Source organism: Camelus bactrianus, chromosome X (genome assembly GCF_048773025.1).
Source record: "Camelus bactrianus isolate YW-2024 breed Bactrian camel chromosome X, ASM4877302v1, whole genome shotgun sequence".
NCBI classification, from domain to species: Eukaryota; Metazoa; Chordata; class Mammalia; order Artiodactyla; family Camelidae; genus Camelus; species Camelus bactrianus.
In genome coordinates this window covers 40,913,506-40,939,047 of record NC_133575.1, presented here as the reverse complement: position 1 = coordinate 40,939,047, position 25,542 = coordinate 40,913,506, and the positions used below count along the sequence as shown (strand labels likewise).

At 41.4% G+C, this 25,542-nt stretch overlaps 1 protein-coding gene across 1 annotated transcript; it reads right to left on the bottom strand.

The window, feature by feature from the left end:
• Window positions 1-1,996: 1,996 nt before the first annotated feature.
• On the bottom strand, window positions 1,997-23,620 carry ERCC6L (ERCC excision repair 6 like, spindle assembly checkpoint helicase). Its single transcript, XM_010973589.2, has 2 exons — window positions 23,483-23,620; window positions 1,997-6,061 (listed from the first exon to the last, which is right to left on the bottom strand). Exons 1-2 carry the CDS (start codon window positions 23,548-23,550, stop codon window positions 2,386-2,388), a joined length of 3,744 nt encoding a protein of 1,247 aa, XP_010971891.1. The 5' UTR covers window positions 23,551-23,620; the 3' UTR covers window positions 1,997-2,385.
• Window positions 23,621-25,542: the final 1,922 nt, after the last annotated feature.

The window sequence follows — 25,542 nt, the reverse complement described above, 5'->3', positions numbered from 1 at the left end:
ACATATTCAGTCACATTACCCTCCCTAAAATATGAGTACAGTTAGCCCTCCGTATCCACGGTTCTGCATCCACAGATTTAACCAACTGCAGACCAAAAATATATTTGTTTTACATTCCAGAAAGTCCCCAAAAGCAAAACTTGAATTTACAATGCACTGGCAACTATTTATACAGTATATTCTATTTGCAACTATCCACAATGTACATTTACATTGTAAAAGGTGTTACAAGTAGTCTAGAGATGATTCAAAGTACATGTGAGAATGTGTGTAGATTATTCGTAACTACTACACCATTTTATACAAGGAACATGAACATCTGTGGACGCTGGTATCTGCAGGGGGTTCTGGAAGCAATCCCACTCGGATACCGAGGGATGATTATCGTAATTTCTTTCTGTAAGAGCAAAATTTTGTACTATCAATAAATAACCTATTATTTAAACTTCAGCTCATCTCTTTCAAGGTTCAATCCATGTATTTTGTAATATACATATGAGAATAGTAGCGTGTGTATATTCATATAATTTACAAGTAGCTTTTTTTGGTTGTTTTTAAATGGAGGTACTGGGGTTGAACCCAGGACTTAGTGTATGCTAAGCATACGCTCTACCACTGAGCTATACCCTCCCCGACAAGTAGCTTTTACTATGTGTGTGTGTGTCTGTGTGATATAATAAAAAATAAATATCTAGTCCCTGTCCCTGGTTACTGGCACACAACTCCCTTGGAATCTCTGGAGTGACTGAGTCTTTTACATGCTAACAAGATGACTGGTGGCTGGGGACCCCCGGATAGCTTCAGGATGTTGGCTCATCACCAGAAAGATGGAGACTTAGCTACAGGGTTAGAACTCTTGGCCACACCCCCTGGCTGCTAGAGAGGAGAGGGGCTGGAGATTATTCGCCAATGGCCAGCGACTTAAACAATCATGCCTACATAATGAAACTTCTATTAAAAAAAATCTTTTAAAAAGCTTTGCGTTGGTGGACATATCAAGGTGCCAGGAGTGTGGCTGCGCCCAGAGAGGACATGGAAGCTAAACACACACACACTCCCATACCTTGCCCCATACATTTCTTCCATTTGGCTATTCCTGAGTTGTAACTAGTCATTAAGTTTTCCAAAATTCTATAAGCCGGTCTGCCAAATTATTGAACCTGAAGAGGCAGTCATGGGAACCCTCGATTAGTAGCCAAACTGGGCAGACGTGTGATGTAGGGACTCAATGCTAGCAACCAGGATCTGAAGTGAGGCCAGCTTTACAGAAGTGAGCCCTTTAATCTGTCAGAATTGAGTTGAGTTGAATTGTACGACACCCAGTTGGTGTCTGCAGAGAACTGAACTTCTTGGTGTGGAAAAAACACCATACATTTGGTATCAGAAGTGCTGTGAGTAAAAACAGCTCGGTTATTATAGTGGCTTTTCACTAGGTAACAATGGTTAAAAATCCACTTCACCCTTTACTGTGTGATCTTGGGCAGGTCAGAGCTTCACTGGGCCGTACGTAGTTTCCTCAACTAAAATATGGAAATGCCACCCTTGACTCCAACGGATTATGGTAAGCATTAAACAAGAGCCCGATGTAGAGTGCCTTATATACAGTAGGTACTTGATCATCTCTAGTGACAGAAAACAGAGTGCTAAAATTGCACTTTACGTTTCTGAGAGGGAACCAAACACCTCTTCAGTCTATAACCCAAAGATAATGATGTGCTAGTGTGTGTCAGAAAGTAGTTGGGGGTGAGTGAAGGATGCCTCAGTGGTCAGCCAAGTGACTGCAGGGTTGGTTAACAGTGATACAGTTCAGCACCACGCACCTTATCCCAGCCTTCGGCTATAGTGAGTTGGAAGCCCAAAATAGCATATTAATAAGTGGGCCTTGGGAATAGAATACTAATGACTGACTTCTGCCTCAATGAATTTCTGTATGCATTTGCCAATAATCAATCATCTCAGTGAAAGAAAGTGAGTGAAAAACATTGAGAAAAATAACTTTAATTTTCTGAACTGTGAGATACAAAATTGATCATTTTCAGAATAAAACTGAAAATGACCAGAATAATTTTACCAAAATTTTTCTAGAAATAACAAAGTTCTATGAAGTTTATTTTATAGAGTATACCTAAAAGAAAAATACACAAATATCTGAGTAAAGAAATATTAACCTAGGGCTCAGAATACCAGAATATATGTATGGGGGCGGGGAGGGGGAACAGGCAGTAAAGGCAGAATTTACCAGAAAGTTGGAAACAAGAACTCTCTTTTTGAGTTCTCCCTCCCACCTTAAGCCCAAATGCTTCATGCTCCCAAAGAACCCAATTACGGGAACAAAGTACTGCCTACTCAGTTTGGCTTTAAAAATACAATAAACAGGTTATAGTCTCAAGTTTTATTCAGTTGCTTATACAAACTTAAAGTCATGAGCATCACTTCAGGATCTGAGCTTTTGATGTCAAGTGCTTTAACTAAGCAGTTTAAGGCCTCCTGTATTTTTCCACATTCTTTCAGCTCTTTTCCACGCAAGACAAGAGTCTCATAGTCGTTTGCAGCCTCCACCGCCTCATCCTGGGGAGAGTCAACCAACTGTTCTCCAGACAAAGGCTCAGGGTCGCCAGGAGAGGCCTCCTGACCCGGAGCACCGGGCATAGGTGAGCTTAACTGGCTGGACTTATTTTCTGAAGGCAGTGTTTCTCTGGAAGGATCTTCTGTAGCCTCTGGGGCTTCACTGCTGCTTTCCTCTGCTCCTTCCTCCAGATAATCAGCAGCAGCCTTTGCTTCACTGCCGCTGTCAAGTCTTTCCTCCATATCCTCCACGTGGTCTAAAACCACATTAATAAGAGACCTCCTAGAAGCTAGGGATCTTCTAGAGTTGATGGACTTATTTATACTATTAGATATTTGATGTGAAAAGAAGCTTCCAGGTAGACTGAGGTCATTTTTGGGAGTTGAAGCATCAAACTGTTTTACAGATAAAGACGGGAAGGGAGGTGTGCTGAATGGATTGGGGCTTGAAGTATCTTTAAAAGTATCACCTTCATCTTCGTCATCTGAATTGATCCGTCTAGCTTTACTTCTGACTTTCACATTAACCACCTCTTCTTCTGGCTCATCATCTTTCTCAGAAAGATCTACACTGAGACGTGCTTTGCTGTGCACAGATTCTGGTCGAGAATTAGCTGCAGAGACATACAAGCTATTTTCTTTCTCCACGTGCTCCAAAGACTGACTGGAAAGATTCTGTCCATTATCTGCAGAGTCTTCCAAGAAAAGATTGAAGTCACATGCATACTGGGGTGAAGATGCTAATGGTTCCTCTTCCAACTTGGCCTCATTCTCTGGAGCATCCTGCAGTGCATGATAGGATGCCGATAAGTCATCATCAGCTATTTTAATAACAGATACATTTGATTCTCTACTTTGATATTCTTTTGTTGTGGGATTAGCAGGCCAGGAAGTACAGTGATGGAAAATCTCATCATCCTGTAGTTGATCTAGGTTTGTCCCAAGATCAGCTCTGACTGACTTGCTCTGTAGATAATTAGAACTTCCCAGAGGGCTCTCTTGTGGTGCCTCCTGCGTAGGGCCCTCTCGCGGTAACTCTTTTTGTAGTGCTATACCCGATGAAGAGTCAGTCCACATTTCTTCCACATTTCCACACCCCTTGGGTAAAGAAGCTACAAAGTCAGCATCAAATGTACTTTCACGTGGGTGCCTACCATCTCGCGGGATGGTAACATTTGTCTTTATACTGGAGAGATCTTGTTTCTTGCTCTCTTCAGGTAGATCATCAATGATTACACTTGCCATTTGGGAACTGATTTCTTCTTCCTGGGTGTGATGAGTAAGTAGAAAGGGTGAAGGCTGAGGCCGTGGCTTATTGAATTCAGGGCATTTCTTCTTTGTCTGAGAAGGAAATATAGATTCTCTCAGCCAGACCCCCTCATTGCCAGTTCTTTGTCTTTCCATTAAGAGCTCTGTATTTTGAGACTCTGTTTCAACAAGGAATTGAGCTTTCTGAACCCTCTGTTGAATATAGTGAGAGTCCTCTATCACATCAAGCTCCTCCTTAACAGATAGATCATGTGTGTACATCAAATCATGGTCTGAGATTCCAGCTATGCTCAGAGAGTGCAGGTAGGCAATATGTTCATCGAGGCTCTTGTCAGATCTCCTCTGAGCAGCATGCAAAGACTGAAGCTGCAGCTGGGTTGCAGAGTTCTGAAAATCCTCGATTGTAAAGAGCTCTCTCAGTTCCTGTTTACTGAAATAGCGGAAAGGGTTCTTCTTATCACCAGTAGTTTGCCTTATTAGTGAGTCCTTGAAAACTTGTCTTCTGTATATTTTTTCCTCTACAGTTCCACAAGTGATCAGCCTGTAAACCACAACATTTTCCTTTTGTCCAATTCGGTAAACTCTATCCACAGCCTGAGCATCAGTTGCGGGATTCCAGCTAGGGTCAAAGATGACCACTCGACTTGCTGCAGTTAGTGTGAGGCCAACACCACCCACTTGCGTGGTAAGCAGGAAAACAGAGTAATCTTTGTTTTGCTGGAATAGGCTAATCCTTTTCTCTCGTTCTACAAGATGAGTAATTGTTCCATCGATGCGCAGTATCTTAAAGCACCTGTTCTTTAAGAGGCGTTCGATGATGTTGAGAATTCGTCTTGACTGGGAAAACACCAGAGTTTGATGCCCTTCATCTCGCAGCCTTTTAAGCAGGTCCATGAGAAATATCATTTTTCCAGATTCTCCCATCAGTGTATCATCACTTATTTGAGCAATATGGTCCACATCTGAGGTATCTTCCCCTTCATTTTCATCTGCAGCAGAGAAGTTGACAGCCCCTAGATTCAGCAAATGACATGCCCGTGCAGACAGCAGCCTGGGATGATCACACAGCTTCTTTAAGACACCGAGCTCAGCCAGAGGTGAGCGCGTCTCCATTAGCAACTCCTTGATATGATCTAGAGACACGAATTTCCTGTATATTTCTTCTTGTAAAGGTACCAGGCGTATCCAGATAATTAAATCATTTTTCCTGGAAAGGGAAGGCATTTCACAGATGGCGTCAACATCTGGATTCTTTTCACTAAGTCGGATCTCTGGGTTGCTTGACTTTTTCTTCTGTACCTCTTCTTTTGTCCTCCTGAGAAAATAGGGCTTTATGATTGCCATTAAGTTTTCAGATATTTTAAATCCCAAGGCTTTTTCCCCTGGGGTAGCATCCTTCTCTCTTGCTCTAGTAATAGGATTTTCATACTCCATTTTAAAAGTTTTTAATGTTCCCAGCAGGGACCCTTGACAAGCAAAATCAAACAGGGACCACAGTTCTTGTAAATTATTCTGTATTGGGGTTCCTGTGAGGAGGATGCGATTACTGGCGGGGATTGCACGAGCACATATGGCTGACTTAGTAGATGAGGTTTTTATTTTATGTGCTTCATCAAGGATGACATAGTCCCACACAAACTCTCGGCCATTTGAGCTGGAAAGTTGCTGCCAATTATTGATTAACATTTGGTATGTGGTGATAATGACGCCATTCCTCTGCTGAATCCGACTGAGGTTTCTGGTACGTTCATCCTTGCTCGGACCATGAAAGGTTTTAACTCTCATTCCTGGAGTCCACTTGACAAATTCTCTTAGCCATGTACTGATCAGACTGGTTGGCATGATCAGCAGCACGTGGTTCACAAGGGAAGCATCAAACATCCCAGAAAGGAAAGCAATGATCTGAACAGTCTTTCCTAATCCCATATCATCTGCCAGGATGCCCCCTCTTCTTCCATCCCTGTACAGGCTATAGAGGAAAGCTACGCCTTCCTTTTGGTACTCAAAGAGCTGGTTGTGCAGCTCTCGATAAAGCAGCAGGCCAGAACTGCACACATCTGTGAATTCATCATCTCCATGTTCCGCCAACTCCTCCAAGGCTTCTTGTATTTTTTGGATTCTGCTCATCACCTTTTCATTGGGAAAAATGTCCTTTGCCAAATTGAAAAGTTTAAGTGCTTCTTCTAGATCTCCATTCTTAGTCGCTTCTTTGGCCTCTTTCACATATCTATAAAAAATAATTTAAAAAATAGGTTAAGAGAGATTGATACAAGATTAGAATGAAAGGAAATTGATTGAACATTCAGTCTAGGAACACTTCAGAGTCCATTTCGGAATTCAAACCACAGTTGAGCTCTTAATATCCTTGATTCAGCATGGGAAAGATTAGAACAGAAGATGCCAATGAAAGCTGGCATCACTTAAAGACACAAATATCCAGCAGACACTGCTAGCAACAACTTCAGGCACTAGTTGTCGGAAATGTATATGCAAAGGTTACTGGTTCCACAGTATTAAAAAAAAAAAACCTGCCACCCATAAGAAGTATGGAGTGATATTTTTTGTAAAACCAACCACCCAACCCATACTGTGGGAGCATGGAAACAGGAAGATACATGAGCACTTCTCAGGTCTTATTTTTCTGGATCCCTGTGACACATTTCACACCACTGATAATCCTCTCCTTACAATTCTTTCCTTCCACTGGATTCCTATAGATGCCTCCTGGTTTCCTCCCCCATCACTGGCCATTTCTTCTGTGTCCTTCTTAAGACTTATTCTTCCTCCCACAGGGCTCAGTCTAGGGTCCTCTTCTCACTCCTTTTACTCTCTCCTTATCCTCCCCCAGGGTTTCCACTCCCCTCTATGTGCTCATGACTCCCAGAGCACTCTCTCTAACCCAGGGCTTGCCCTCAAGCTCTAGTATAGACCCGTATTCCAAATGCCTTCTGGATATCTCCACTTGAAAGTTTCGCAGGCATCTCCAATTCAGTTAATCCCAAATTAAACTTATAATTTTCCTTCTAAAAACATGCTTCTCCATTTGTGTGGTAATAAATGACACTACCATCCACTTAGCCATACAAACTAGAAATCTAAAGATCATCCTTGACTCCAACCCAGATATGAGTCACCCTTGACTTCTCCCTCTTTTTACCACCTTAGCCAATAGTCCCCAAGTCCTACCAACTTTATTTCCCAAATATAACCTGTCTTTCTCTCCCATCTCCATTACCATTACTGTGGTCCAAGTCACCATAATCTCTGGGCTGGATAACTGCAACTTCCTACTCACTGGTCTCCCTACAACCACCCCTGGCCCCTCCAAGAAATCCTCTACATAGCAGCCAGTGATATTGTCTTAAAACATAAAAGAAATCTTGTCACTCCTCTGCTTAAAATTCTTCAGTGGTTTACAGTCGATTGATTTTGAAAGGATCCCAAAACAATTCATTGAGGAAAGAATAGTATTTTCAACTGAATATCCATGTGCAAAAGAATGAAACTGATCCCCTACCTCACACCATACACAGAAATTAATTCAAAATTAATCAGAGGCCTGAATATAAGCACTAAAACTACAAAACTCTTAGAAGAAAATATAGGTGTAAATCTCCATGCCCTTGGATTTGGCAATAGTTTCTTAGATATGATGCCAAACACACAAGCAACCAAATGAAAAAATATATTTGGCTTCATCAAAATTAAAAACTTTTTTAAAAAATTAAAAACTTTTGTGCTTTAAAGGATACCACCAAGAAAGTGAAAAGACAACTCAAAGAATGGGAGAATACTTGCAACTCATGTGCCAGACAAAGGATTTGTACCTAGTATAAAGAACTCCTACAACTCAATTAAAAAACAAATAACCCAATTAAAATGGGCAAAGAATCTGACTAGACATTTCTCCAAAGGAGATATATAGATAGCCAATAAGCAAATGAAAAGGTGATCAACATCATTAGTCACCAGGGAAATGCAAACCAAAACCACAATGATACCACTTCATACCAATTAGGATGGCTAGAATCAAAAAGAGAAAATACCAAGTGTTGACAGCAATGTGGAAAAAGTGGAACTCTAATAACACTGTTGGTGGGAAAGTAAAATGGTGTAGCTGCTTTGGAAATAAGTCTGTCAATTCCTCAAAAAGTTACACATAGAGTTACTATGTGATCCAGAAATTCTATTTCCAGGTACATACCCAATAGAAATTAGAACATTTGATCACAGTAAATCTTGTACATGAATGTTCATAATAGTATTACAAAGCCAAAAGGGGAAATAACACAAATGTCCATCAACTGATAAATGGATAAAAAGCGTAGTATACCCATACAGTGAAATATTATGCAGCCATAAAAAAGAAATGAAGTACTGATTCATGATACAGCATGAATGAGTCTTTTTTTTTAACTCTGGATTCTTTTTTTATTGAAGTATAGTCAGTTTACAATATTGTGTCAATTTCTAGTGTACAACATAATGTTTCAGTCATACATACACATACATATATTCCTTTTAATATTCTTTTTCATTATAGATTACTACAAGATACTGAATATAGTTCCCTGTGCTATACAGTATAAACTTGTTGTTTATCTATTCTATATATAGTAGTTAGTATCTGAAAATCTCAAACTCCCAATTTATCCCTTCCTACCCCCTACACCCGCTGGTAACCATAAGTTTGTTCTCTATGTCACGAATGAGTCTTGAAAGCATTCTGCTACACGAAATAATAAGCCAGTCACAAAAGGCCACACATTTTATGATTCCATTTATATGAAATGTCCAGAATAGGCTAATTCATAGAGAAAGAAAGTAGACTAGTGGTTGCCAGGGGTTGGGGATAGAGGAGATCTGGGGACTGGGTCAGGGGGATGGTGACAAAAGGGTAAGGAATTTCTTTGGAGGAGATGATGAAAATGTTCTAAAAATAATTGTGATGATGGGTGCACAACTCTGAATATACTAAAAAGTTATTAAATTGTACACTTAAAAAAAGGGTGAAATGTATGGTATGTGAATTGTACCTCAATAAAGCTGTTAACAATAACAAGAAAAAAATCTTCAGTGGCTCCCTATGGCCTACAGAATGAAGTTTAAGTTCCTAAGCCCAGCATTCCAAGCCCTCCCTTATATAGCCAGGAACTGCTGACCTCTCTTCCTTAACTTCTGCCACTTCCTGCCTCAGACATTTTATTTTAACCCGTTATGCCTGTCATACTACTTTGTGTCCTCTAACGCTTAGGCTCATGCCACCCTCCTCTTCTGAGCACACTCCTCTCCTTTCACCAAGCTGACCTCACTGACAGTGATTCTCAATGTTCTGTAGAATCTCCTGGAGGGCTTGATAAAACACAGACCACTGGACCCCAACACCAGATCTTCTGATTCTGCAGTGAGGCCCCAAAATTCATAGTTCTACAAAGTTCCCAGATGCTGATAATGCTTGTGGTCCAGAGACCACACTCCAAGAGCTGCTTTAAGATCAGGCCTCACCTGTGGGTCCTCTAGGATGCCTTTCATCCCTACCCTATCCCCCAGCTGGATTAGGTGTTCCACTTCAATACTCCCCTATGTGTTCACCTCTGTCAGTACATTTAACACATTGTATTAAAATCATTACAAAACAATCTATCTGTATTACAAATGAATGAAACAACCTTACTGAAGGGTGAGAAGGAAAAGGTGCTGACCTAAGTAACCTAGGAAATGAAGTCTGTAAGACTAAAACCAAAAGAAATGCTATAAACAACATAAATGTGTACGCTAGTGGATAAAGTTGTTTCCCATAGGGGTACAGGCTAACAGTTCTGATACTGCAATGCATGTATACTAGAAATGAAGAATTAAGTAAATGGATGGCAGATAGTGGGAGCCAGGTTTCTCACTGTTGGAGTGGGAGTTTACAGATTAGCAAGAGGAGGTTAGAATGATCCATGGGGTAATGAATCAGAGTTGGAGACATCAGTAGAAAGCCATGTTCAACACAGATACAGACAGTTACACTTAGAAATATTTGTAGACACATGTACACACATGGGTTAGTATACACACATATTTTCTTGCTCTGTCAGCTGAGAGGGCCTAGAAGCAAAGAAACCTCAGTAGCAACAAGCACACCTAACACCCAGATCTTGGTTTCTAATACCATTCTTCAATAAAAGGAAGTAGGGCTCCTCAGAAAAATGGCTGATTCTAGGATGGACTGTAGCAAGAAATCTATAAGATGAGCGTGGCGTATCTTGTACTGTCAGAAAGTAAGGAAGTGCTTAAAACAAACAAACAAACAATACCCCACAATGATGGGAGTGTGTCAAAGAGATACAGGAGCCAAATGAAAGAGCTCCCAATGGCCAAAGCTGGAACAATTTGAAAAACAAATAAAGTAGTATTGGATTATAACCCAAAGTATAAAATAAATATCTATGGGTCCATATTAATATAAATGAGTGAATAAATAAATATAGGAGATGAGACAAATCTCCTATACAGAATAACTTCAAATAATTTATGTAGATACTCCACCCTCAAGGAGATGGAGCATAATTCCCACTCCCTAAATTTGGAGTGCACATAGTAACATCCTTCCAAAGAGTACAGTATGGAAAGGTGCAGTGGGGGAAAGAGTAACTTTAAAGAGGAGAAACCTGGCAAATAGTACCTCAGCCAGATGATTACAGTCAACATCAACGGTGATAAGTCAGTGGAAAGTATGAACCCTTGATATGATTTGCTGAGAAGTCTGCTCTGTAGTCTTCCCCTCCAAAACCCAAAACCCCAGTCTAATCATGAGAAAAAACATTCACAAATCTCAGCCGGGGGAACACTCTACAAAGTGCCTGACCTTCAAAACTCTTCAAAACTGTCAAGGTCATCAGAAACAGCAAGTCTAAGAAACTGTCACAGGCAAGAATAACCTAAAGAGACAGACTACTAACTGTAATATGGTGACCTAGGTACGATGCTGGAGCAGGAAAAAGGACATTAGGGAAAACTAAGGAAATCCAAATAAAGTATGGATTTAGTTAATAATAATGTATCACTGTTAGTTCATTAACAGTAATTAACATACCATACTAATGTAAGATGTTAACAATAGGGGAAACTAGGTGGGGGTATATGGGAACTCTCTGTACTATCTTTGCAATATTCCTGTAAATCTAAAACTACTCTAAAATTAAAAGTTTGTTTAAAAAGAAAAAAGAAAAAAAATCATCTGTTTGTGTAGCTGCCTGCTTGTGTGAATTCCTTGATAACTGGGGCTGGGATCAGGTTGTAGAGCAGACACTCAGTAAAAGTCAACTGAATGAAAAGACGAGAAGGAGGAAAAGAGGAAGAAAAGGGCCTGCTAACTACACAACTCTGTTATTCACACCCTGGCAGGTTAGATACCTACTCCCCCTACTCTGGTGGGCTTTGGAATTAAGTTACATTCCCCATTACTCTGGTCTCGAACATGAAGCCAAAGTGGTGACCGATAGACTCCTCCCACTAAGAGCCAGACCCTGAACCTATTCACTGTTCCCCCTTTCCTCCTGGTCCTTACCACCCCCAGGGTGCCTTCACCTGGTCTTCTGCCTTGGTTTATGTCATTTTTTTATTACTATTAGATTGTCTGTAAGTTCTAAACCAGTAATCTACCCACTATCCTGAACCCATATGAAGCCTGGGCTTCTAACTCCAGCCAGGTCTCCTCCCCAGAGAGTAAAGTGCTGCCCCTGAACCCCAGCTCTGGACCAGGGTCCCCATAAACCATACACCAACCTTTAAAATGGTGACTGTCTGCCTAGACTTCTTACCACCGGCCTAAGACTCATATTGCTGGTTCTTTCTACTCATTAACTGGAACTGCCACATTTGTCAACCTTCTGCCTGAACCACAACTGGAGTTTACAGTATTCCTTGGACGCCACCAATTTTTGGCTAGGTCCAACCCCTGCCCTCAGCCAAACTGCCTTCCCAGTCCCTGAAACACCCTTGTCAGCAGGTCTAATGCTGCTTTGCAGCTCTTACCCTCCACCCTATCTGCTCCAACAATGAAGTGGGATCTAGGACAGCATTCTTTCCCTATAATGGAATCAGGCGGGAAAAGTAAAAACTGCTTTTTATAGCACTGCTCTGGATACCTGGTTATTTACAAGACTACATTGCTTTCTGTAATACAGTTTGAGCCACTTAACTCCTAATCCTGGGCTTAGAAGGAGAACATGTCATTTTTACTACATGCTGCAATTATGTCTCCTAATGATCTGGGGAACTCAGCTAACACTTCATGGGCTCAAATATTTTTCCCAAAATTGCTCCCCTATTCTCCTTGGACCTGGCTGGGGAGAAGCCAGGCCTGCTTGGGAGCCAAGAGAACTAGGGAAGAGTAACTAGTTCAGGAGAAAGAACCTCCTCTCAAGCAGAAGGACAAGAAGAAACACAGTATAGAGTATGAGGGGAAGAATGTCAGTTTTTATTTTCAATTACCAAATAATTTTTAAAAGATACTTATATGTGAAACTCAAACATGTTAAAGAACTATTCAGATGCAAAACTGTTAACCCAAAAGAGAGATTTTAATTCCATAGCAAGGGACAATAAAACAATACTCTTTACATTTTAATGATTGTACCTGAAATTACATGCCTAGCATATGGTTCCCTTTAAGGATCATTTTAAAGAATATGCAGAAAGATTATATACAAATAGCTCCTGGAGGAAGAAGATGCAACCATTAAATACGGGCTACAAGTCCTGTACCTACAAAACTACCCTTTCATTGGCAGAACTGCCCAGCTGCTAATTCCCTGGGTTCTAACTCCACCTAAATGTCTTTGCCTTAAGAAATCCTGTCCAAGTGGCCATTTAAAACCATCTCAGCTCAAAAGCTCTTTCTGTTTCCCTGGATGCAAAATCTTCTTCAACCATAGGCAACTCAATAATCCCATCCCACCTTCCACCCTTCCATTCCTTGGCTGATACCTTGAGAAGACTTTCCTCTCCAGAGGGACTGCCAGACTTAAATGTTACAAAGTTTTCCTACCCAGAGAAACCAATTAGCCATCCTATACCTATACCCAAAAAGGGTAAGCCCAGCTAAACACACCAGTGTTTGCAAATCAGCAGCTGAAAAGACAAAAGCTTAAACTGCAGAGACAAGCACTAGGTTTTCCTTAATCTGGAGGGCCCTTTGGAACAGTCCCTATGATGTTCCTCTGGAATGTGACAGGACAGGAAACTGAATGCAAAGACTCTGACCCAATAAAACTTCATGGGCTTCACATGCAGAGTAACTGGAAGTTGCTCTTTTCTAACCTGAACACCAGACACCAGGCCCCTGGTAGGGGTATAGGAGCCTGGTCCTGTTAATCTCAGTCCATGTGAGTAGAGTTATCACTGTCCTTTCCACAAGAACTCAGTTCCCCTCTCCTGATCCAGCTCCCTGATAAGGAGCTCCCTTGTCAAGGTGCATATGGGTGCATAAGACACAATTGATTAAGTCTTCTGATTCTCAGTCAGAACCAATAAAACATGTGTGGCTGATGCAAGAACTGCAGATGACCTGAATGTCAAAATTGGAAACTGATCCATCAAAGCCTGGATCGTACAGAAGAAAAAGCCTGGGAGATGGCAGTCTTTGGGCCTCATTTCCAGGGATGGTTATTTTAATCAAAGTGGAAAATAATCATAATCACTTATAAACTTAATATTATTAAATAGCAACTTCTGTAATAAACTAGAGAATATGGCTCACATTTCAGTCAAATAGCAAGTACTATTAATTATTTAATAATTAGCTTTTCCCTGCTTAGCCCCATTTGTGAGATAGACATCTAAGAATAAAACAAACAAACAAAAAAAACCTCCTACATTGCTTTACTCTTAATAGCCAAAATCTGGAAACAATTCAAGTGTCTACCAGCTTGGATTAACAATCTACGGTACATTCAAACAATAGAATACTACTTAATAATAGAAAAGAAAGAACTAGCATATGTATGAAGACAAACATGAATTCATACATGTAGGAATCCCAAAAACATGCTGAGCCAAAGAAGCCAGGCATTAAAGTAGAAGCAGTGTGAGTTTTACTTATGTGAAGCTCTGTAATAGGCAAAACTAATCTGTGGTGGAAGGCATCACAGCAGTGGTTGTCTCTGGAGGTAGAAGGTGGGAGTGGGAATTGCCCGGGAAGGGGCATAAGGGAACTTTCTGGAGTGATGATAATGTTCTATACCTTGACGGGGGTTTGGGTTACATAGGTGTATGCATTTGTCAAAACTCTCTAAATGTACACTTAAAGTGTGTGCATTTCTTGTTATGCAAATTTTACTTCAAAAGAAAAGAAACCTAAAATATTGAAATCTAGTTAATGCTATGTATGTTGAAGTAGGAGGAAATACCCTGATGTCTGCAATTTACTTTGAAACGCATCCAAAAAAGAAGATTGATTGGTAGAATAGATATGTGATAAAACAAGCAGAGTGAAATGTTAATAGTAGAATCTGGGTGATGGGTCAAAAAAAGGCGGGGGTCCTGCTTTGCCCATAGATTGCTGCTTCTCAGTTCAAAGGCACACATGACTGGGAGTCATAACTCAACATACTGCAATTTGGCTTCTTACCCAAGCACCAACCACCCTAATGGAACTGTTTTCACCAAGGGCACCAGCAACCTCCATACTGCTAAACCCAATGGCCACTTCTTGTATTTATCTTTCTTGATCTTTCTGCAGCATTTAAAACCACTGACCAGTATCTCCCTCATTAAGTTTTCCCTCCTCCTTGGGTACAGTGTCACACAACACTATCTCCAGGATTTCTTCCTGCCTCTCTAACCATTCCTTCACGGTCTCCATCTTGAATCCCTCCCCCTCTGCCTGCCCCATATAAATGTTGGTATTTCCAAGGATCTTCCTGTTGTCATTGCCTTTCTGACTCTATATATTTTCCCCGAGAAGATTTTATCCACAGCAGTGGCTTCGTACTAGCTTGAATAGCATCCCCCAAAATTTCATGTTGACCTGGAATCTGTGAATGTGACCTTATTTGGAAAACAGGGTATTTGCAGGTAGAATCAAGTTAAGATGAGGTCATACTGGATTAGCGTGGGCCTTAATCCAACGACTGGTGTCCTTATAAGAAGTACATCTGGACACAGAGACAGAGAATGCCATGTGAAGACAGAGGCAGAGACTGGAGTGATGCATCTACATGCCAGGGAACTCCAAGGATTGCCAGCACAACCAGAAGCTAACTGAGAGGCAGGGAATGGATTCTCTCTCACAGCTTCCGAAAAGAAACTAACCCTGTTGACACCTTGATTTCAGACTTCTGGCCTCCAGAATGATGAGAGAACGAATTTCTGGGGATTTTTTTCTTATTGTGGTGAATTTGATACAAGATAAAAGTTGCCATTTTAACCATTTTAACTGTACTTCAATGGCATTAGTTATATTCATGTTGTAAAATCATCACCACTATCTATTTCTAAAACTTTTTCATCACCCCAAACAAAAACTATGTACCCATTAAGCCATAACTCTCCATTCCCCTCTGCACCCAGCCCCTGATAACTTCTACTTCCTGTCTCTGTGAATTTGCCTATTCTAGGTATCTTATACAAGTGGAATCGTATAATATTTGTCCTTTTGTATCTGGCTTATTTCACTTAGCATAATGTTTCCCAGGTTCATTCATATTGTAGCATGTGTCACAATTTTACTCCTGTTTAAGTCTGAAAAATTAATCCATTGCATGTAAACACATTTTGTTTTTCCATTCATCTGTTGATGGACACTTGGGCTGTTTCCACGTTTTGGCGCTTATAAATACTGCTGCAATGAACACTGGTGTATGAGTACCTGTTTGGGTCCCTGTTTTCAATTCTACTGAGAACATACTTAGGAGTGGAACTGCTGGGTCATACAGAAATTCTATGTTTAGGTTTTTGAGGAGCTGCCGCTTGTTTAAGGGGATGGGTGTGGGTAGGTGGGAAGTGGAGTGATCTGGAAGAGATACAATAATTGGTTAAGAGAAGGAACAGAACAACTGATCAGATGGGGCCATTTTCTAATATGAGGAAACTGAGACTCAGCATGGTCACAAAAATTGTCCAAAGTCACACAGCTGGCAAAGCTAGTGGCAGAGCTAGAATTGCAACTGAAGCCTGAAAACTCCAAAGGCGCTGCTCTATCCGTCATTCCACCCTGCCTCCATATTATATTTTTCCCAGGCCTACCATCAAGGTCCAAAGATCTGCTTTCACTCCCTCCACCTCCACAGTGTTCCAGCAATACTAAACTCCTACACTGCTCTGAAGGGGCCATGCTTCCCCTTGCCTCTGAATCCTTACACAGAAATCTATTGTCTAGAATGCCATGTACATCACCTTCTTCCCCACAGCTTAGCTAATTCCCATTCATCCCTTAAAAGTTAGTAAAGGGCAGGGGGAGATGACAACGTACGGAATGGGAAAAAATGTTTGCAAATGAAACTGACAAAGGCTTGATCTCCAGAATATATAAGCAGCTCATACGACTTAATGAGAAAAAAACAAACAACCCAATCCAAAAATGGGCAGAAGACCTAAACAAGCAATTCCCCAAGGAAGACATACAAATGATCAATAGGCACATGAAAAAATGCTCAATATCACTAATTATCAGAGAAATGCAAATCAAAACTACAATGAGGTATCACCTCACACCAGCCAGAATGGCCATCATCCAAAAGTCCACAAATGACAAATGTTGGAGAGCCTGTGGAGAAAGGGGAACCCTCCTACACTGCTGGTGGGAATGCAGTTTGGTGCAGCCTCTGTGGAAAACAGTATGGAGATTCCTCATAAGACTAGGAATAGACTTACCATATGATCCAGTAATCCTGCTCCTGGGCATATATCCAGAGGGGACCCTAATTCAGGATGACACCTGCACCCCAATGTTCATAGCAGCACTATTTACAATAGCCAAGACATGGAGACAGCCTAAATGTCCATCAATGGATGACTGGATAAAGAAAAGGTGGTATATTTATACAATGGAATACTACTCAGCCACAAAAACCGACAACATAACGCCATTTGCAGCAACATGGATGCTCCTGGAGAATGTCATTCTAAGTGAAGTAAGCCAGAAAAAGAAAAATACCATATGAGATCACTCATATGTGGAATCTGAAAAAAAAACACGAACAAAGCATAAATACAAAACAGAAACAGACTCATAGACATAGAATACAAACTTGTGGTTGCCAAGGGGGAGGGGGGTGGGAAGGGATAGACAGGGATTTCAAAATTGTAGAATAGATAAACAAGATTATACTGTATAGCACAGGGAAATATATACAAGTTCTTGAGGTAGCTCACAGCGAAAAAAATATGACAATTAATATATGTATGTTCATGTATAACTGAAAAATTGTGCTCTACACTGGAATTTGACACAACATTGTAAAATGACTATAAATCAATTAAAAAATGTTAAAAAAAAAAAAGGGCAGGGGGAGGATATAGCTCAAGTGGTAGAGCGCATGCTTAGCATGCACAAGGTCCTGGGTTCAATCCCCAGTATCTGCTCTAAAAATAAATAAATAAATAGACCTAATTACCTGATTTTTGTGTGAATTCTCCTGATCTTTAAATGGTAACTGAGGCATGCATTTGTTGGGTATGCCCATCATCATGGGTTTTTATTCCTTTTAAAATTATTACATTATTTTTTAAAATTGTGATAAGAACACTTAACGTGAGATCTACCCTCTTAAAATTTGAATTATACAGTATAATATTGTTAACTCTAGGCACTGTTGTAGAGCAGATCTCTAGAATGTATTCATCTTGCATTCATGTTATTCACTAGAAATTGAAACGTTATACCTGAACAGCAACTCCCCATTTCCCTCTACTCCCAGTCCCTGGTAACCACCATTCTACTCTCTGTTTGCATTACTGTGACTATTATAGGTACCTCATGTGAATGTAATCATGTAGTATTTGTGCTGTAACTGGCTTATTTCACTTAGCATAATGTCCTCCAGGTTGATCCATGTTGCCAATGCATACATTATTAAAACACTTGGCAGGGCAAACAAAACTTATCTGTGAACATATCTCATGGGCTGCCAGTTCGTGACCTCTGGTTTATCTCAGAAAAAGTACCATCAACTTTGGCTGCATCTCCTCTCCAAATGTTTTCTCCTCCACCCCCCACCCCCCCAAAAATGGTAGGCCTAGGGCTCTCAGGATAGGAGCCTACACAAGGTTTGGTTTGGGGCTTAACACTGTCCATCTATGTATTCTGGTTCACCTCAAACAATTAAGACTTTCTGTAGTATTTATTATCTGTGTCACTGGCTTTGGATCCCACAGACAAGAACTATCTGGACCAAACCATACGGCCCAAAAGAGATCCAAGGTACTCAGTGCTCATTTAGGTCCTTTATACACTGTTACAAAGAGAATATAAGCAGGCAGGAAGAGCAAGGCTTATTCCAAAGTGGGTAGAGGCAGACAGGGATCTAGTTCCCCTCCTTTGTGACTTAAGACTTGAAAAATTTGGTTGAACTGGGCAAATACCCTTCTACCAGAATAAACAGAAGATAGCATCCTATTACATGTTAACAACATGACCTCAGAAAGCAGCTGAACTTGCTAGCTAATTACTCCGGAAGAAGCAGCTAATTAATAATTATGCCAAAATCAAAATTATCTTTTTTTCTGGCGCAGCTGATGTGCTTTGGTTTCCAGATGGATCATACCAGCCAATGCTCCTCAGCAGGAAAAAACAGTTTCATTATTTGGGGGAGCATTTGGTGGCTAACATCCTGACTAGCCCTTTGAGATAAAGTCGAACTAAAATTGAAAAATTCTCCAGGAACAATATTAGGTTCCTTTATGGTAGGTATAGATCTTTGGTACCTCCAGCCCCTGATCTTCCAGCCCAAGATTAGCTGGTTAACCACTGCACTGGAGTGCAAAACTCTGGGGCTTCAAGCAAGCATTTAATCCCAAATTGGCACATACCTCGGGATGTTTAGAAATTCTGAACACTCAAGTTTGCTTTCAGTTCACCTTCAGGACACCTCAGTGGGGACGTAGATAAGCCCTTCTATTAAGACAGGAATATAAATACTATGACCTAGATGGTGTTTACAATAATAACCATTAAATTGAATATTTACATTTTACACATTTTCCTATATGTCTTATATTCCAGAACAAAAACGTTAAAAAAGGTTACTTGCCCATCCTAGTGGGCAGATGATAAGCTCCATCACCAGAAGAAGGTGAATGTGAAAGCCTGCTGAGCAGACCAAAAAAAAAACCAAGACAACAAAACACAATAGCAACCATAATCCTCTTCACCTAGCAAATGCCTGAAGCATGGGTGTCTTATGTTACAGGAAAGAAGAATTTAGACTCAGTTCTATTCCACTGATCTGTGTCTAACTTATATAAGCACCACACTGTCTTGACTACTATAGCTTTGTAGGAAGTTTTGAAATCAGGTACAGTGAGTCCTCCAACTTTGTTATCTTTCAAGACTGTTTTGGATATTCTGGGTCCTCTGCATTTCCTTAAGACTTTTATAATAGCCTGTCAGTTTCTGCAAAACAAAAACAAAAACAAAAACAAAAAACAAAAACAAAAAACCCAGCTAGGATTTTATAAGATATTGCATTGGAATTTGTCTATCGCTCTGGGGAGTACTGCCATCTTAACAAGATTAGATCTCCCAACCGGTGAACACTATCTTTCCGTTTAATTAGGCTTTCTTGAACCTCTTCCAACAATGTTTTACAGTTTTCAGTATGTAAGTCTTGCACTTCCTTGGTTAAATTTATTCCTAAGCATTTTATTCTTTGTGGTGCTCTTGTAAATGGAATTATTTTCTCAATTTCTTTCACTGTTATGTCTAGAAATACAGTTAAATTTTGAATATTGATCTTGTATCCTGCAACTTTGCTGAACTCATTTATTAGCTATTACAGGTTTCTTTTTTTTTTTTTTGTGGATTCACCAGGGTTTTCTACATAAAAGATCCTGTCACTTGCAAATACAGATAGTTTGCCTTTCTTTCCAATCTGCATGCCTTTTATTTCTTTTTCTTGCTAATTGCCCTGACTAGAACCTCTATTATATTGAATCATAAGGAATTATAATATTGAATAGAAATGGTGAAAGAACCCAATCAAAAATGGGCAGAAGACCTGAATAGACATTTTTTCAAAGACATAAAGATGGCCAACAGGCACATGAAAAGATGCTCAACATGACTAATTATTACAGAAATGCAAATCAAAACCACAGTGAGGTATTACCTCACGCCTGTGACAGACAGAAAGAGTAAGTGGGTGAGAGAGAATGGACAAGTGGGAGCAGGTACTTGACAGTGTGAACAGGTGGGTGACAGAGAGAAGGGGGTGGTAGTGACAGAGAGAGACAATGGGAGAGAGGGAGAGAACAAGAGAGAATGAGTGTCAGAGAGAGTGAGTGGGTGACAGAGGTGGGTGACACAGAGAAAGAGATAATGGGCAACAGGAAGAAACAGAGGTGGGGAGGGAGGGAGGGAAGGAGGGAGAGAATGCCAGACAGAGAGAAAGAGGGGGCAACAGGGGGAGAGGGACAACAGAGAGTGGAAGCAAGCAGGGGATACTGAGAGCACAAGGGGTGGTGGGTACCAGAGGAGAGGGTGGGCAAGGGAGGAGCTGGTGGGCAGGCATCGCCAAGGGGGAGGATGGATGACATAGAGTGTGTGACAGAGTCACTGTATGTGACAGAAGATGAAGGTGTGTGACAAGAAAAACACATATACAGAGACCCTGTGACAGCAAATTTCAGTTTTCTTTCATCTCTTAGGCAGGAGAGGCAAAGAAACAGGGAAGGAGAGGGACAGAAAGGGGAGAGGAGAGAGGGAGGGAGAGAGAGACAGAGAAACTGTGAGAGGAGGATGGTGCCAAGGAGTAGAATGACGAGCAACTGAGAAGACAGAGAAAGCAATGCTTTGTGTGAGGGGGTTTTGGGGGCGGAGGAGGGGTTGGAAGAGGGTGGGAGAGACTGAGAAAGATCAGGAGAAATCAAAGAGGGATTGTTAGAGTTGAACGGCTCATGGGAAATGGGATGTCAGGAGAGACAGGGAAATGTGACAGAAAGGTGGGGACTGTGAGGGTACAAGATGATGACTGTGAGAAGAGGGGCTTTTTGAGGGGGTTGGGTAAGAGACCATTTGCTCATGCTCAGAAGAAAGTACAAGGGAGCAGTGAGACAGATGCCAGTGTGAGAGGCAGGGTTGGGGAATCAGGGCAAGATAAGAGGCCCATTTGCTTGCGCAGGGAAAGGAGGGGGTTGGGGACTAAAGGTCTTAAGCCTTATCCCCATTTTCCAGATGAGAAAACTGAGGCTCAGTAGAGTCAGGGGACTTACTTCAGGTCTCCCAGCTATCAGGTGGCAGAGCCAGAATTTGAACCCTAAATGGCCCAGCTCTGAAGCCAGCACTCTACCACTACCACGGTGCCTCCCTGTTTTCCCCAAGTCTTCCTTAAGGAAGTCATGTAACTTAGTCCAAAGGTGTGCTTTTACTCCTCTGTAAGGAGACCTTCTTTTAACAGCCTTAAAACATTCTTTCTTTTTTTTGAAAAGAAGATGGAACTATTCCACTGCTCCAATTTATTTCTTTGTATTACAACAAAATTTAAAACTTCTGCGCATCAAAGGACACAATGAACAGAGTGAAAAGGCAACCTACAGAATGGGAGAAAATATTTGCAGATCATACACCTGATAAGAAGTTAATATCCAGAATATATAAGGAATTACACTTCAACAACAACAAAACAAACAACCCAATGAAAAAAAATGGGCAAAGACTTGAAAAGATTATTTCTCAAAAGAAAATATACAAGTAAATGGTCAATAAACACATGAAAAGATGCTTAATATCACTAATCATTAGAGAAATGCAAATCAAAACCCCAATGAGTCAGAGGGGCAGTATAGCTCAATGGTAGAGTGTGTGCTTAGCACGCACGAGGTCCTGGGTTCAGTACCTCCGTTAAAAAAAACAAGTTACCACTTCACTATCATTAGGATGGCTAGTAACAACAAAAACACAAAACTAGTGTTGATGAGGATGTGAAGACATTGGAACTCTTGTGCACTGTTGGTGGGAATGTAAAATGGTGCAGCTGCTATAGAAGACAGTATGGCAGTTCCTCAAAAAAGTAAAAATAGAATTACCAAATGATCCAGCAATCCCACTTCTGGATATATACCCAAAATAATTGAAAGCAGGATCTCTCCACACCCATGTCCACAGCAGCACTATTCACAGTGGTCAAGAGATGGGAGCAAACCAAGTATCCACCAAGAGATAAATGAATAAACAAAACATGATATTATGCATACAATGGAATATTATTCAATCTTAAAAAGTAAGGAAATCCTGTCACATGACACAACATGGATAAATCTTGAGGACACTATGCTAAGTGAAATAAACTCGTCACACACACACACACAAAAAACAAATTCTGTATGATTACACTTATATATAAGGTCCCAAGAGGAGTCAAATTCACAGAGAAAGTAGAATGGTGGTTGCCAGGGGCTGAGGGAGAGATGAATAAGGAGTTGTTGTCTAAAAGGTACAGTTTTAGGTTTGCAAGATGAAAAGAGTTCTCGAGATGGATGGTGGTGATGGTTGAACAACACTGTTTATGTATTTAACATCACTGAACTGTACACTCAAGAATGGTTAAGATGGTAAGTTTTATGTTGTATTTTATCACAATTAAAAAAAAATTAAATGCTCATTTTTCAACACAAATGTCTTCTCACGTGAGCTCACTGACCCTTGTAGTTGGCTATTCCCTCCTGTAGTATGCCTTGCCCATTATACCTCTTAGAGCACTTATCAACCAACATAGCAATTATGGTTTACCTATCTCTTTTCACAACTATATCATAAACAACCTGGGGGCAAGGACAGTGTTTTACCCTCTCTGTATCCCTACCAAGGCTGGAAAGACCCAAGAAAGGCTTTTGGGGGACGATCTTAAAATTAATGTACATTTCTGTATATACAAAAATCATTGAGAGACTATAAAAGGAAATATCTTACCATATATAAAGTGAATTTTATATCTTTAATATACCAACATATATTTTATATGAAAAAGAAAACTATCTCCAAACGGAAAACTATCTCCAAACTATCTCCAAACGGAAAAAGAAAACTATCTCCAAAGGTTGAACCTTGACCGAAAATGTATACGTTAAATTATAAAATCAAAATATAATAGAAAATAATATTTAAATTTAGTAATAATAATATAACGCATCACCAATTTTTACATATTAAAAGGAAATGGATTTCGAGATGGTAATTTTGAACGCTGTAGACCCAAGAAAGGCCTGGTCGATTGAAGTTCTGGCTCTTCAGGAGTTCATACCGGAGAGTTATTTGACCCAGCATCGGGGCTCCCCAGGCTTTAGAAATCTGGGGAGATTTCCACGCCTCCCTCTGAGAACATCCACGCGCGTCTCACAAAGCTCCACCTCAGCAGTTTGGGTCCCTGGAGGAGGACTCCCCCACACACACCCCCAATGCCGGCCAGGGCCCGTGAGCTAGACCCGCCCAGCGGCCCAGACATACCTCAGGTAACGGGCAGCCTGCTCTGGGCTTAAGGCCCCGGCTTCCGCAAACCCTCGGGACGCCTCCATGACCCTCAGATCGTGTTCCGTTTATCTCGGCTGGAGATTGAATGTCCCTCGCTCCCGCCCTGCGCATGCGTCCTGCGCATGGAGGCGGGGCAGGGCCAACCGTCAGCGTAGCGGCCGGCCAATCCGCCGCACCGCTCCCTGGCGCCACCGCCCGAGCCCCGCCCACGAAGGTCGCGCGCCTGCGCCTACTCGCGCTGGAGTTCAGAGGCGGTCGCCGCGCGGGTGGCGCGGGTGTATTGCGTCATCTCATTGTGTGTTGCGTTTTTCAATCCAATCCAAACCTTGCTGTGGCGAATTTGTACATGTGCGTGTGCGTGTGCGTGTGCGTGTGCGTGTGCTATCCTCGCGAGTGGAGTAGACTGCTTGATAGGACCTCAGTCGTTTTAGTGGCCCCTAGAAACCACCTCCGCAGCCTGCGTCCCCAAATATCCTCTCTTCCCTGCTCGTCAACGCCTGGCACTGAGCATGCTTTGAATTCAGACTCCCTGGGAAGCGTAGTCCCCGTGACTTAAACTAACAGTGAAAAAGGGTCTAAAAGAACCAAGTCGAAAGTCTCATTTAAGAAATAAGTAGTGCTGCGGTGTATGGTCACCACCATTTCTTCAGAAGCGCCAACTGAGATGCAGTCCTATTTTCAAAGGCAGAGCTCAGAGCTTCAGGAAATGTGGTGATTAAGTTTAAATTGCTTCCTTGGGGGATGCTACATGGCAGGTTTGTAGGCCAACAAAAATTGTCCTTGTTCATTGATAATAACATTGTAAACCGACTATACTTAAATTAAAAAAAAATTGCCCTTGTTCATATACTGGTAAGAACATGGACATTACAATTCTTTGAGGCACTACTTAACAATCAGTATTTGAAAATTCACCCATTGGCCCAGTCACATGGCTACCATATGTCCGGAGGATTTGAAGCCTTTTGTAAATTTCATAGATCCTTAGGAGCAAAAAGGAGATCTTAGAGAAGATGGGCTATTTTCCCAGTTTATATGACTTTAAGTCATTTGTTCATATGGCTTTAGGTCCTCTGTTAAGAGGACTTTTAGTATACCATGATTATCATTTTTCAGATGTGAAAACTGAGGCTCAGAGAAATAAGTGACTTTGCCTAGGGTTCCAAAGCTGGGAAATGACAGAGCCAGAATTCCATACCAGGTCTGTATGGGCACAAATCTGTGCTCAGTCACTGTATCACACTGCTTATTGCTGGAAAGAGGGGAGTGGTGGGAAATAAGGTTGCTGGGGTAGTTGGAAGCCAGTTTGTGAAGGAGCTTGCTTCTGCTCCCTGCTGAAGTGTTTGAATCACTTCTTTTCCTGGTGGCAAGTTTGGAGGGGCGGTGGGGCACAGTCAAGTGTACAGGTGCCCTGAGTGCCCAGAGGATGAGTGTGGGGAGAAGAAGGGATGGCGGAGAGAATGCCACAGAAAAGAAAAGAAAGATGGAAGCACAAAAATCTTCATCTGGTATCTGGGGAAGGCCATCTCTAGTGCTTTGGCTCAGTATCTGCCATCATCGCTCATACCCTTGGAACTGCTGAGAACTCAAGATGAAGCAAAGCAGAACCCTGATTGCTGCCTTAGGCAGCTGCCACTATGTCAGCTTTGGAGAAAAGCTAAAAGGAACTCTCTCAGGAGCCGAGCTACTCCCTCCAGGTTTCCCAGCTGACAGTGATCTCCAAAGGGCCCAATCACTAGATGAAAGGACCAACCCTCCCTAGGCTGCTGGATTTTTCTCAGCACCATTTTCACACCGTCCTAAGACTCACCTTTCTTTAAACCCACTAAGTCCTCGAGCTCTCCTTTCCCTCCCCCTCATTCCTGTGGTGGCTGCTTCCTTTGGGCCCTTCTCAGTGCCTTCTAGAGTCCCAGCTCCCTCCCCAGGGGGCCAATGACCCAGGAACCCCAAAACCCAGCGCCACCCTGGACTCCTAGTCCTCCTCTGTAAATGGTCACACACATTCACAGACCAAAAATAAGAGAGAAGTTGGGGAG